This window comes from Carassius gibelio, chromosome A14 (assembly GCF_023724105.1).
Source record: "Carassius gibelio isolate Cgi1373 ecotype wild population from Czech Republic chromosome A14, carGib1.2-hapl.c, whole genome shotgun sequence".
In the NCBI taxonomy this organism is placed as follows: domain Eukaryota; kingdom Metazoa; phylum Chordata; class Actinopteri; order Cypriniformes; family Cyprinidae; genus Carassius; species Carassius gibelio.
In genome coordinates, this window is record NC_068384.1 from 18,899,984 (window position 1) to 18,915,676 (window position 15,693).

The window sequence follows — 15,693 nt, forward strand, 5'->3', positions numbered from 1 at the left end:
AGAAAGCAGAATATGTCTGTCCCCAACTGTCATTCAAATGAGTGTACACACACACACACACACACACACACACACACACGCTCTTGATCGTGTGTCAGTTTGCTTTTGCAGAAGCTCAAGAAACATCCTGAGTCAATATTGTGAGAGAAACGGTTAAAAGTTAGATTTTTGCATTAGGGCCTTGTAATGTGGATTGGGATTGTTTGAGGGATGCCTTTGTTTTCATCACCGGTCTCTAACATGAGCTCTTTGTCTCTGTTGGGTAGTGGCTGGTCATTATATGGTCATTATTGAATTATATGCCTCTGACATCACTTCCTTTTCCTGTCCCTGTCAACAGAGGGAATTCTGTGTCATTTTCACCCTTATCAAACTGATCAAACCCATGTTCTGCTTTTATTTTTAGTCTAGCTAATTTTCATGACCCCTTTGAAACCGCATTGTTGTAGTTAACGAAAAAAACTAAAAATCCTATGCTTGGAAAAAAACATTATGAAAAACCTTGATATACTGCAACATTATATCAACATTAATATATATTAATATATATCAACATTAGTTGTTGCAGTATATCAATGTTTCTATATATATAATATTTTTGTTTTTAATCCCCAAAATCTTTTAGTAATAAAAATTACAAATGTTTAATTTATAAAATAAATGTATAATTTATAATATTTAATTTTGATAGTAATGATACACGTATATCATTATTTTCATTATATAATCTAAATGAATTATTCTAAAAAAAAAAAATTATAAGAAATTTAAATTAATAAAAATTCTTTTCTAAATGGTTATTTTCAGTCAATTCAAGGAAGAAAAATATTTAACCGTTTTTGTTTCAGTTAAATGTAATAACATAATGTTGTTTCTGTATGGAAAGTTCAGTTCAGTTCGGTGGTGTTTTATCTGTATAAATATTCATTATTGTTTGTTTCTTGAGTGATAAACCCCTCACCCCCTAAAAAACAGTCCTGATGCTTTGGGATGCACGGCCTTCGTGCCGTTTCATTGTTAGCCTGGTAACCTCATTAACCAGCTCCCAGACGGGCTTGCTGGGTTATGCTGGGCATCGAGGGGTGACAGGAACTGTTGTTTATTTAGTTTTGAAGGAATTGGTTTGTGCTGTTGTCTAAACGAAAGGTCTTGAATGAGGTCCTGTCATCAGAAGCTCCTCAGCGAGGGTCAGTCCATTGTGTGTGTGTTGCAGGTGCTTATTCACGCGTGTCATTCAGCCAAGCGTTATCACAGAGAGCATGTTACTGCGAGCACAGGAAGCAGACTAATTCAGCTTGAAGGACTTCCTGTTGACATGTCGGGTCACTCACACTGTTAGGCTACTGTACAGTTGTTCTGAAGGTGTCAGTCAGTACGGTTGGGTATCGAATGGGTTTTATCCAATACCGGTGCCATTTCGATACTTTTAAAACGGTACCTGTGCCTGAATCGATAATTCTATAAAAATAAATAATTAAAGCCTAAAGAGGATGACATAAAAGAACATTAAAAATATTTAAAATAAATCCATAGCATTCACAAGCTCCTTGGATGCTCATTTCCCAAGCTTCCATTACTCTAAGGCTAATAAATGCATTTCCCGATCTGGGTCATTCTTTAATACAAAACCACACATAATGTTTCTACTGTATCGTTGTCAATCACTCCGATATTTCGTTAAAATGAGTGCTGTGTGTCACTGTCTTTAATCAGTTCTGTGAATGAATGGATGCTCATTCTTTATAAAGATCGTAAAGTACAGTCTTAGGCACATTAGTATTTTCACCCCAAAAAAGGGTTTTAAGCCAGTAATTTATGTATTTTGCTTAGTAGGAAATATCAGTTTACATTTCCAAATGTTCATTCAAAATTAATTCATTTTAAGCCACACAAAGTTAACATGTTGCAGGGCTCCAAACAAAAAAAATCGACTTAGGAGCCATTGGCTCCTATTAGAAAAAAACTTAGGTGCCAAATTATTTTTTTTAGTTGCCCCAGAATAAACAAGTTTTATGTGTTTTATTTATATTATTTATTTTACATTTTAACTTTTTAATCATACTGACGTGTTTATGTCTCATCTTCTGTTGACTTTATCAGCATTTTAATCCATCAGATGACCTGGGAGTGAAGGTTCACTTAAAGTGGGAGCTAAATGTCTTTTCCAACTTGAAATATACAGTCATGCATTGTTTATTACACAAAATCTGTACCAATATCATGGACCATAAGCATCACTTGGCCACTGAGTATAGTTCGGGGTCCTCCTCAATGCATCCTGTAAATGTTGTCTCATACTCTTAAAAATAAAGGTGCTTCATGATACCATAGAATCTTTTTTTCCTGTCTAAATAGTTTCATAAAGAACCTTTAACATTTGAAGACAATAACAGATTATGAAAAGATCAGAAAGAGATTGTTCTTCAAAGAGCCTTTGACTGAAAGAGCCTTTGACTGAAAGCCTTTCTGTGAAGAACCTTTTAAGTTCCTTTATTTTTAGGAGTGCGTGTCTTTCACACTTTCAGTCTGTTTTTTTTTTAATTAGTAAAATGAAATTTTATAGGAGGAGTTGAATCATGTAGACAACCGGTTAAGTAAAAATATAAAAATTCAATAGAAAGTTCGTTATTTCAAATGTAGCGGTATGCGTGCGTGCTCATAATGGAAGCGACGCGCTCGTTTTTTCCAGGCTCGCCTCACCGCACCTAGTTAAAACCATCTAATCTTGTCAGAATCCCGCAAGCGCGCACCGCAGGTCATGTGACAAGAACCAACCAATCAGCTTCATCCTTTCCAGTACCGAAGTTGAAAGCTCAGCCAAGATGAAGGAACAGCTGATTTTAGTGCTGCAAATCCATTTATCCTTTGCTGAAATTTATAAGTCTTCATGGAGAGAGCAGGTCATGGTTGCTTAGCAAAGCCAGACGCCTCAGGAGCGTTTCTGCCCAAGCGCTTTGAAAAGGAGAAAGCGGCACGTCTAGCGTTTTCCACGCGTTTTTAGTCGCGATATGTGAACGGCCCCTTAAAGAGCACCAAAACTGTATTTATTGTTTGAATTTTGTTATGAATTTGGAATAATTTTAAAGCTGATACTTTGTAAATTAAAAAGTAACAAAGCACAAAGCGATTACTGGACGGCAAGTGCACTTCAAATAATTAAGTGAATGCATTAACAGAACACAGCATGGACTAAGATCTTGTTAAGAAGAAGCCTTATGATTATAAATGAGAACTGTTAACGATATTGCCAATATCCACACAGATGACAGCTTTACCTATTGTAGTTTTTTCAAGTTATGAACGAAATAGACGCTGTTTTTCTGCACTTTCTCTTCAAGTCTCCATCATTTCTCTCTCCCTCGCGTTTATCAGGTGTGTGTCAGCGCTGCTACGCGACAGATGAGGACTGTTTAAAACTCTTTTTCCCACTAAAACTTCGATGCGCATTCACTCAATGCGCGAACATAACAAAATATGCGAATGCAAAACAATCAGGAAAAAGGCATTAAATGCAATTTTTTAAGAGATAACATGTAAATACATAGGCCTAGTCGCCATTGGCGACCTCAGCAAAAACTTCACTCGCATTTTAATATTTATGGTCGCAAATGCGACCGTTTTAGTCGCAGTTTGGAGCCCTGTGTTGGTATTTCTTGCTCTGAAACTGCCATAAAATAAAACAAAAGTTTATTGATCTTTGAAAAGGTGTACCTGTTTATCGCGATAATTTCTTGAACAATTTTATCGTTCAGCAAAATTTGTTATTGTGACAGGCCTACGTATAATTTAAGTATATTTAAATAAGTGAAATTAAAGTATGCGTTCATATGTGTTAAGGGATTTTCGCTGGAGGAAACAGCTGTGGTGTAATTTGCGGTGAATAGAGCGAAAACTTTAGATGCAAAACCGACTGCTCCCTCATGACATTTTGTAAACTGTATTTATGACAAAGAACTGCACAGATACAGATATTCTAACAATCTGTTGATAAACACACACCTTGTGTCCTCTCTTTGTGTTTAAGTGCGCATGCGCTGCTCCGCTCGTGGTCTGCAGATTGAAGAGCGCGCTGAAAGCTGGAGAGGAGACCGGTCTGACGCAGGTCTCTGAGACGATCGCAAAGACGATTGGTTAACTCTGAGTCGATCGCAAATTTGTGTACAATTTAAGGAGCTAAATGCTATAGCCCCGGAAAAAAAAGCCTAGTGACGCTCGTGCCTTCTTGTGTACATTTCAGAGAACCAGGATAAATATTTCAATTAATCGCTCAGGCATTCAAGAGGCACCGAAATCTGCGCTCTGATTCGGTTCAGTGCATACCGGTTCCATATTGGTACCGGGTTTCGGTACCCAACCCTATCAGTCACTCTTATTCTTCTCTGTAGTGTTGTGTGTGTGTTGTCATCGTTCACTTTATACGTTAGTTTTATAAAGTCAGGATGCTGACTGATTGACCGTTGGATGATGCAGAACTGTAAGGGTGAATCTGACTCCTCAGGGTCATATTTCCTACACAGAAAAAAAAAGAGAAAAATAAATTATATTTCGTGTAAATAAATTTATAACCATTTTAGATTTTACAGTAGGGGTGCACCAATATATCGGCCGATGATAAATGCACATTTAGTCACTAAAGTCGGTTATCTTATCGGCGGTAAATACCATCAGGTGTGTGATTTCACATAGAGCAGCTGTTACTACACAGAGCTGTTGTTAACTGAGAAGCTGCGCAAATCAATGGTGATGATGAACCTGGATTTGCGCTGCTTCTCAAATGTAACTTTCTGATATCATCCTGTTGTTTTGTTCCCTATATAGACTGAAACAATACTCAGTTTGTGTGTGTGTGTGAGCGTTCTTAATGCAGTTTTGCATGTGTGTCTTTCTTTGTGGCACTTCCTGTGAGCACTTTGTGCAGGAAGTGGTTTGTCACACTTTGACGGGCGTGTCTGGTGGGGCCCGAATTATGACATCATTTTAACACTCATTCCCCAAGTTCAGTTGGCAAACCGAAATTGACATTTGTCTCCATTGAAATCAAGCAGTATCACTCACACACACACACAAACACACATGAAAAAAATGCTCATATCTTGTCTATTTTTAGAAGGAAATGAGAAATGCAGGAACTTTCAGAGACACATACCCAGCCTGTCATCCACATGTGTGTTTGGGTGACTTTATGTTAATCTGGTGTGAGGTCATATTAAGATGTTTCACTGCTGATGTCTTTTAATGTCTTTCTGATGGCTTTTTATCAACTTCATGAGGTGCATCCTGGGATGTTTTTGATTGTGGTCGACCAGTATTGTTTTTTTTTGACAGCCGATGCGGATATCTTGGAGAGCAGGGTGGCTGATTTAAAGCCTCCAAAGTATGTTTTTTTTTTTTTTTCATTCAATGATCTGTTTTTTTAAAGGCATTACAATGTAGATACAATTTGTTCAGTAACTAAACTTGTTTTAGCATTAATCATTTCAGTAGAGGCCAATATATCAGAACGATTTAAAACGCATGAGAAACATGTATTTGATAAAGTTTATTAAATGTCCTTCATTCACAAAATTATGCATGTTCATTTATTAAATATCTGATCATACAGTGAACTGCTGATAAGATTGTAGTTCTCTTAGCTCAAACACATTTGTCCCTTTTTAAAGGTGTGGGAAGAACCCCGTTGTATTCTATTAATTATTGTTATATATATTTTTTCTTTTTTTATATAAAATAATCAGTTTTGGATATTTTTGGCTCCTGCTGTTACATGTTTTCGCCCACATGTGTTTGTGGGTGTGACTGTGAAGAATTAATTTTTTATTGCTTTTAAGAGCGTAATTGAAAGAATTTATTATATTTTTCAAGTATGTGTTTTGTTTGACCACACACACACACACACAGATGTATCTGAGAGCAGGGGAAGGAGGTTGAGTGAGTTTTGTGATGATGATGATGATGATGATGATGATTGCTCCACACACATTCTGTGATGTTTTGTTTTATTGTTTCAATTTTAGTTTAAGTTTATTTTAATTTTTAAATTGATTATTTCTATGTTATAATTTTAAATTTGTATTTTTAATATATATTTGTATTTTATTTTAGCTTGATTGGTGTGACAAAACTACATTGATATTATCAATGTTTCCAGCTTAGATCTGTACCATAAGAAATAGTGAAAATAAAAATAATCAACTGAAAGTCATAAAAACAATTGCATGAAATCCATGATTTTAAAGGAATAATTGTGTGTGTATATATATATATATAGAGAGAGAGAGAGAGAGAGAGAGAGAAAGAGATTGTCATGCCAATAAAGCTATTTGAATTGATATTGATCTTTCTTAATCTATCTGTGGTGATATGAAGATCTGATGCACACATACCTGAGACAAAGTTATCCGCATTACTGTGGCAGAAGTCATGTGATCTCTGTTGGTTTGGTTTTGTGAGGTCAAAGGTCGTGTCTCTTATCACATTCCATCATTCTCGCTCATGTTCTAAAGTAACATTTGGGGAATCTTCATTGTTTTGTTTGGTCACCATAGAAACGCCTGTAAGATAAACAGGTGACAGTTGATTCTCTGTGACGTGATGCGCTGATGTGTGTGTGCTGAGCTGCACTGCCCTCGTGCGGCGGGATCATGCGCGTGCAACATTGATTTACTTCAGATTATCATTTCACAGTAACCTTACATTAGAGCTGCTTGATTAATAAAAACCAGAAACGTGATGTGGCTTGTTGCAATTCTAAAATGACAAAGGCTGTAATTTAATTAAATCTATTTCGAAAATAAATCAAAGTACAGTGTTTAAGAAATTATATTATTTTTCTTAAATAATCTAAAAAATATATTATCTTTAAACATAATGAAGAGTATAGAATTTGTATGTAATAGTGTAATATTATTTTGTTAATAATTAATGATATGGCTTGGTGTAATAATCAGATCAAAAAGGCTGTGATTTTATTTAATACATATACTGCAATTTTGGTAGAGAATTAATGGTTAGTGTTTAAAATATTTAATAGTTGAAAATGAAGAAATTAATAAAGCTATAAATATTAGCTTTGAATTTTTTTGTCAAAATAAAACTGCAGTAATTAACTTAATCATAAATATTAGTTATGTTCTTTTAAAGTTATTATATTTTATTATATTTTTCTTATACTGCTATTTTAGTAATGTTATAGTATAGTATTTTTGTACAATATCTAATTTTGCCAACATTTTTGGACACTGTGCTGCCTTGCAGACTTCCACGGAAAGTGTTTATTTATTTATTTGTATCACATTTTAAGTCACAATCTTTTTTCTCCATTTTTTTTTATTATTTATTAAATTTTTTTCAGATTTTTTTTGTTCCTCAAACCATGCAGCCTTCCCTTATAATCTGTTTTTAACAGCAGTGGTTTCTAGTGTTTAGAAAATGTGAAATGAAAATGTCTTTGAATTTTTTTTTTTTTCTGTCTTAAACTCAGTACTAACAGAATTATATTGTTTTGATATAGTTTTGAAATTCTGGCCCATGATGCCCTTCCCCTCCTCTTTCTACTGGGTTTTCCTTCCCTCTTTCTATCCCAGCTGTTTTCTGTCTTTCAGACTGTGTTTGGTTGTCTTTCTCTGTATGTAGTGTTGATTTTTCTCTTTCCTGCTCCTGTACAGACTCTGAAACGGCTGATTCCTGATGAGGTAGGTGCACACGCGTGTGTTGTGTGTGTTTTAATGCTCTTCCTCCGTCTCTCTGTCCCCTCACCGCATGTAATGCCACTGACAACATCACCGGCCAATGTCCCCATGACCTTTAACCTTTCACCTCTCACCATGTGTCTGTAGCGCACACTTTTCCTGGCGTCCGCCGTCGCCCGTCCGATCACGTCTGACCTCAGATCAGTGTTTCTGTGTCCCGTGCTGCTGACTGCAGAAACTGATCTGATGTCAGTGTCCAGTGACTCTCTCTCTCTCTCTCACACACACACACAAACACACTCCTGTCACCGTGAGAGGAAGCGTGTGTCGTCACTCATGCATCGATCACACTCACGCTTGTGTTTGATGAGTTTTCATGAAACCAAATGCTTATGAATTCATATTTGTGTCAGCAGGATCATGAGATGAGGTACATGTACACAAGAATTTGTGAAATAAGAGAAGATTCGTTTTTTTGATTCAATATTGATTCTCAAAAGCTACGAATCAATCTTTTCCGGTATTTATTTCAGCACACTTTTAAAACAAGATCTGATTTACATGAATCTTATCATTACTGTTCTAGACTAGATGTCACCTTTATTTACCTTGCGTGATGTCACAATAGAAAGCATGTCATTCATTCAGCGCTTATCATGGCGGAGATACTGTTGATGAGAACCAAGAACAAAGCCAAACGCGTGATTCGCAATGCTCAGGTGAAATGCTATAAATCTGCAGAAGTACTTGATATCACGCATAAGGAGCCATGATTTCCACAATCAATGAATGACTGGCGGATGTCAAGGTGCACTGTTTTGTTAACTAACGTAGCTTACACACATACTGAAGCGTGGACGACGCTCGCAGTGTTTTTCAGCTTCTGCCGTCTCACTATGATGATACGAATACACAAATAACATCTCCAGCTGCTCTTGAGATTCACTTCATTAGCATTTTACAGTTTAATTTGACAAAACTAGTGATAACTATCATATCACAACAGCTGCAAGTTCCTCACAGCAACCCTTCAAAATAAAAGTATAGTTTAACATAAAGAAACTTCAGAATACATTACTATTTAGCAGCCTTTACACCTAATATTAATCTTTATTTTTTTAAGAAATAATAATTTGTGTTCTTTTTTAATTTTAACAGTACTTTGTTTGCCAAAAAAAATCAAAGGGTTTAATTTTCATTTGGTTAAGATAAATTAAATTAATGGGGTTTTTTTTTGCCTCTGATTACCAGAAAAATTAAGAACATTTTATTGGGTCCTATTATTTAAAAAAAAAAAAAAAAAAAAAAATTAGGTCTGTGGTTCTTAATTAATTTATTTATTTTATTCACCATTTGTAAACCGATGTTTACTGTTCGTTTTCTGATAGCGTTTGTATTAAAACTATTTTGACTGAATGTAATAAAAAGAATCGAATCGAATCGTCACATCTGAATCCATACCAAGCCTTACTAATTAACTTGCTTTATTTACTAACTATATTTATTTTCTTGCAAATTCTTTACCAATAAACTTTTTTTAATCTTCAGTTACATATTTATTTTAGTTACTACTTCAGTAAAAGTTTCCCTTTGCCCAAATTCAAATGGATTCTTTTGTTAATGAGAAATATTTTAGATCTATTAAGTTATTTTAGGAATTAATATATTTTTTTAATATGATTCAAAAATGACTCCTGATAAATCAATGTTGTTTATAAAGAAAAAAATAAAATAATACATATATATATATACATACATACATACATATACAGTGCAGACCAAAAGTTTGGAAACATCAAAATCAAAAATACAGAAAAACAAGTAATATTGTGAAATATTATTACAACTTAAAATAATAGTTTTCTATTTGAATATACTTTAAAAAAAAAATGTATTCCTGTGATGCAAAGCTGAATTTTCAGCATCATTACTCCAGCCTTCAGTGTCACACGTAACATCCAGTCGATCACATGATCATTTAGAAATAATTCTAATATTCTGATTTATTATGAGTGTTGGAAACAGTTCTGCTGTCTAATATATTTGATGAATAAAAGGTTAGAAAGAACTGCAATTATATATAAAAAAAAAAGAAATTCTAATAATATATATTCTAATAATATATTTTCTTTACTATCACTTTTTAGCAATTTAACACATCCTTGCTGAATAAAAGTATTGATTCTATTTAAAAAAGAAAGAAAAAAATTACTGACCCCAAATTACTGAACAGTAGTGTATATTGTTATTACAAAATATGTATATTTTAAAAACATATCTTCTTCTTTTTTTTTTTCTTTTTATTCATCAAAGTATCCTAAAAAAGTATCACATGTTCTGAAAAAATATTAAGCAGCAGAACTGTTTCCAACTTTGATAATGAATCATCATATTAGAATGATTTCTAAAGGATCATGTGATAATGATCCTAAAAATTCAGCTTTGCATCACAGAAATAACAGAAATATCATTTAAAGTGTAATAAATGTAAAAATAATTATTTTAAATAGTAATAATATATCACAATATTTTTTTTTCTCTATTTTTGATCAAATAAATGCAGGCTTGATGAGCAAAAGAAACTTCTTTCAAAAACATTAAAAATAGTAATGTTTCCACATTTTTGGTCTGTACTAATATATATATATATATATAAAAAATATAATTTTCAGATATAAATAGGGTTTACATTTAGGAAAGTGTAAAAAATGGTGGAGGATTATTTTTACTTGGTTGCAGTACATTTTTGTCAATCAATCAAAAGGTTTTCTTTTAAACTGTGCCATGGTCATCCAAAAAATGTTGTAAATCAATTTTGTTGAAAGAAATATGAGATTATCATAGATAAATAGATAGATAGAATGATTTAGAATATTCTTGTGATGCTCTGTGTCCGTAGTTTCAATCATTATAATAAAGCTGCTGCTGTTGGTTAGTATTAAATGAATGTGAAGGAGGATGTGTGTAAGTATCTCAGATTTTTCTGCTGCTTTACTCTCGTCTCGACTTGAAAAGATTCCTTAGAAGAGCCGGATAACAGGATCGATCTGGAATTTCCTCAGACGCCGTTTGTTCTTGCTGATTGACAGTCTTGATGAGATAAAAATAGAAAGATAATTAAATCTGAGATGATATCAGTGCACTGTTCCCAGCAAAGCATGTTCTGTCAGTTAAACTCTGTTTCTCTGTTCAGAATGAAATACTAGCGTACTTTCAATTCTGGGATTTAGTGAGTTCTGGTTATCTTTGCCAGTAGGATATCTGAGTCCCTGCATATAAAAAATTCACAAACTGTGCATGTTGGATGTTAGTAGATCATTCTGAACATGCAGTGATTAACAAGATGCAGATTGTAAAATTTTCCTGTGAGGCCTGTCTGACCTTTGACCTTTGACCCTGTGTCAGCTGGAGCGCTTCACCAGCATGCGGACGAAGAAGGAGAAGGAGAAGGGAGGCACGATGGGAAACAGACACTCTTCAGCCCCCCAGTTTGAAGTGTACCAGAGCGCCTCTCTGAACGAGCTGACGGACGAGTCTGTGCTGGAGCTGTTTGAGCAGATGCTGGTGAGTGTGTGTGTGTGTGTGTGTTTGGACCCGCTTAACCCATTTTGGGAACAAATCTGTACTCCTATGTGAGCTAAACCTGACAAAATCTCCATGATCCTTATTTTGGGCCCATTCCCGTTTGTAAAATCTGTAAGGAAAGATTTTTTAGCATTGTAAAAAAGCAGAAAGTTTTCTGTTAGGGTTATGGTTTGGATAAGAGTTAGGTTATAATATTTAATGATATTTAATTTCTGACACATTTAAGTGTGTGTGTGTGTGTGTTTGTGTCTGCCTGGTTTAAAATATACCTAACAGTTATTGGGGGCAACACTTTTTGGCATATCTTTTAATTTATAAAAAAAAAGATCATATGTATGTATATATATATATATATATATGATCTTTGCGATCTGTTGGGATGATAAGCACACATTTTTGGAGATATATTAAAAAAAAAATATATATATATATATATATATATATATATATATATATATATATATATATATATATATATATATATATATATACACATATATATATATATATATATATATATACATATATATATATATATATATATATATATATATATATATATACACATATATATATACACATATATATACACATATATAATATGCATTAAAAACAGTATTTTTCCTGATCTATTTAGGCTATAGGTATAAATGAGTCTCCTCCCTCTCTCTGTCTGTAGGTGGATATGAACCTGAATGAGGAGAAGCAGCAGCCGCTGAGGAAGAAGGACATCATCATCAAGAGAGAGATGGTGTCTCAATACCTGCACACCTCCAGTGCTGTAAGAACTCGTTCCAGACGTCTGTCTGTCTGTCTGTCTGTCTGTCTGTCTCTCTCAGTTTAGTTTCAGTTGGTCGTTTCATACATGAAGTGATTTACAGTATATCATCTTCTAATGAGTTACACCCATCTACTCGTGGCTCTGAATCTGAATCCCTCAGTGGATCTCAGAGGTGATGAAGATGATCAGGTGCTCTTCCTGTGGCGGTTTCAAGCTCTTCCTGTCACACACACAGGATGTGGTTCAGATTTCTCTACAGATGTCAGAGAGGACACGGCTGCTCTCCAGCTGTATCATAATCTGCTCTCTTAACGCTGACACTTCGTTCTATTGCCACAGGACTAGTTTGAAATAGTTTTACTGGGATAATTCGTATTAATTCATTTATTATTATTATTATTATTATTATTATTATTATTATTATTATTATTATTATTATTATTATTATTATTATTTGTCTAATATTTACTCGCAGACCAATGCAGATAAAATAGTACAAGGACACTTTTTTTTTCAGATGCAATAAACTGTTATTTATATTAACTCTATTTTGCAGATTTTATTTATTTATTAAATAGCATAATTGTTATTATTATTATTATTATTATTATTATTATTATTATTATATTTAAGTTTAAGCAGTATATAATCCTACGTGTAGAAGTATATAATCTTTTGATGAAGTTCAAAAGAGCAGCATGTATTTGAAACAAGAGATTTTTTGCAAGATTTTTAACGTTTAACTGTCCTTTTGAATAAAAGCATTAATAATAATAATAATAAAGTAGAACAAGTCCAATTTCAAAAGGAGAATTAGACTGATCATTATCATATTTCTGCTTCTAAATCCTCCAGAACATCATACCCAACAGACCTCCACTGTAAATGTATTACTATACTGTATATGTGCTTATTCCCACAAATATGAAGTAGCACAACTGTTTTCAGCTTTGATAATAGTAATTGAAACATTTCTTGAGCAGCAAATCAGTATATTATACTTATTTCTGAAAGATTATGTGACACTGAAGCCTGGAGGAATGATGCTGAAAATTCAGCTTTGAATCACAGGAATAAATTACATTTTACAATATATTCACATAGACAACAGTTATTTTAAATTGTAATAATATTTCACATTATTACCGATTTTACTGTATTTTTGATCAAATAAATGCAGCTTTGGTGAGTAGAAGAGGCTTCTTTCTAAAGCATTCAAATATTTTTTTCTGGTAATTTATATAAAAAAGAAGCGTTAATTTACCATTTTCTTATAAATATTCAGAGTTTTTTTCTGTTAAAAGAGAAAAGAGCACAAACAAGCACAAAGTTCTGCTTGCCATATACGGGTTGAATCAGCAGCATTAAAGTGCAGTATGAGGGTCTGTAGCATCATTACAGTTAAACTCATTTGACCCTCTGTGTGTTTAGAGTAAGAGTCAGAAGGAGAGCTCCAGGTCAGCACTGATGTACATCCAGGAACTGAAGACCGATCTGAGAGACGTACCGTTACTGAGCTGCCTGGAGTCACTGCGCGTGTCATTGAACAACAACCCCGTCAGGTACACACATACACACACACTCATGCATTGAAGCATTTCTATGTGTCTAATCTCAGCTGATCGTTGAATGTGTGTTTCAGTTGGGTCCAGACGTTCGGAGCCGAGGGTTTGGCTTTGCTTCTGGCGTTCCTCAGGAAACTCCAAGATGAGAAAGAAGACCCTTTGTATGACATTAATACAGTAACACACACACACGTTCATGTTTTAGATCTTATACAAGAGTGATTCTTTATTGAGGGAAAGTGTTAACTACTAGTTTTAACTACTCCTTTTAGCTATATTTCACATTCACAATTCGAGCTGTAATATAAACTTAAATGCCTCTGTAAATATAGTTATAACTAAAGGCTTGTTTTAGACACATAACCCTAAAAAGCCTGACATATTAAATAATATTTAATTGAACGGTTTATTTATCATTTAGACAAAATGGAAAAAAAAAAAAAGGTTTGCATATGTGTTTTTTGAGTATCTTATCTGATACATCCAACTTTTATGACTCATTTTGATGACACATTTTGTATAATTATACATTTAGGACTTTTATTCTATAAAGTCTATACTATCAATCTGATTTTTCCATGTTGATCATTTAGTGGCTTCAAAAATGTGCTCACCAGATATAATACATTAGGATTAATAGGGTAGTGTTTTTATACTAATATGTTAATGTATCGGCCAATCAGCATCCAGGATCTCAACTATCCATGATTTTAATATGCATCTCAAGCACATTGATGATGTAATTTGTCTCTCTCACTCTCTGGTTTTCACAGGAATCCTGGGATTGGTGTTAAATGTCAACATGAGATCATTCGATGTCTCAAAGCCTTCATGAACAACAAGGTCCGAGCAGATCTGAGCCCATGTTGTAATATAGACGGCGGGAACTGTTATTAACGTCTCTCTGTCTGTCTCTCTCTCAGCACGGTCTTAATGCCATGCTGACGTCCAAAGAAGGAATCCCTCTCCTGGTCCGATCCATCAATCCAAAAGTGCCGCACATGATGGTGGATGTAGTCAAACTGCTGTCTGCCATCTGCATCCTCGAGCGTCCAGGAAACACGTGAGTGGGAAGCTGAAAGCAGAAGCAGTGTTCACATACTCAACAGTGTGTTCAAATGGCATTTCAATAGCCACACAAGCTCATCAAGTGCTAATCACACACTCAATAACAGAAATCATGTTCACCGGGGGAAGTTAGCATACCAACAGTCCTTAAGGATCAATAAAATCATTAATGCTGTCACTATAGAGATGTAAGACAACAGGTTTGCACAAGTAGTTCACAGATAAAACTAGTGTTTTTTTTTAAATTGGTCATCAATGTTATTTTAGTATCATAAATACACTAAGGCTTTTGTTTAAAGTTTAGTATGAATTTAATTTTTATATTATGTATTTTTATATTTTTATGTTCTGTTTTATGATATTTTCAGTTTTAATTTTAATTGCAGTTTGTCTACAGTGTATAGTTGTTTTTTTTTTTTTTTTTGAAATGTTAGTTTAGTGCTGTCAAATCTATTTGATCAAGATTAATTGCATTCAAAATAAGTTTATGTAATATGTGTATACTGTGTGTGTGTGTATTGTGTGTGTGTATTTATGTCTTACATAAACACAAACTTTTATTTTGGATGCGATTAATCACAGTCAATCGATTTGATAGCACTAGTTTAGTTATTTTATTTATTTAGCTTACGATACACAAAATTAGAAAATGTGAAGTTTTTTTTTTTATATATGTTCTGTTAATAGTAATTTTATTTCAATTAACTTTTTTTTTTTTATTGTAAAAGTTTTAGCCAACTGATATTTTCTCTTTCTCACTTTCACATTGTTTTTGGTACTTGAAGTAAAGATGAAATAAATTAAAATGCAAATATTAGACATTATGGAACACCATGAAAATACTGAAATAAGTTTAAATACTATAATTACTAAAAATGAATTTGAGTTATATAGAAATATCCAAATCTTGAGAAAAATGCACACAAACTAAAATGAAAACGAGAAACATAAAGACATATAATAAAAAAAAAATGTTAAAACAACATAGCCAATCATTTCACATGTG

At 33.6% G+C, this 15,693-nt stretch overlaps 1 protein-coding gene across 2 annotated transcripts in view; it reads left to right on the plus strand.

Annotated features, from left to right (window-relative positions):
* The window catches only part of LOC128027741 (protein diaphanous homolog 1), an 85,176-nt gene that overhangs the window by 8,458 nt on the left and 61,025 nt on the right, over nucleotides 1-15,693 (plus strand). Inside the window, exons 2-8 of one of the 2 annotated variants that reach the window (XM_052615565.1) lie at nucleotides 7,665-7,691; nucleotides 11,094-11,252; nucleotides 11,953-12,054; nucleotides 13,486-13,616; nucleotides 13,697-13,780; nucleotides 14,393-14,462; nucleotides 14,543-14,682. In XM_052615565.1, the coding sequence (XP_052471525.1) occupies nucleotides 7,665-7,691; nucleotides 11,094-11,252; nucleotides 11,953-12,054; nucleotides 13,486-13,616; nucleotides 13,697-13,780; nucleotides 14,393-14,462; nucleotides 14,543-14,682 (713 nt within the window). The remainder of the gene's footprint in view (nucleotides 1-7,664; nucleotides 7,692-11,093; nucleotides 11,253-11,952; nucleotides 12,055-13,485; nucleotides 13,617-13,696; nucleotides 13,781-14,392; nucleotides 14,463-14,542; nucleotides 14,683-15,693) is intronic. The other variant, XM_052615566.1, reaches the window with a different exon arrangement.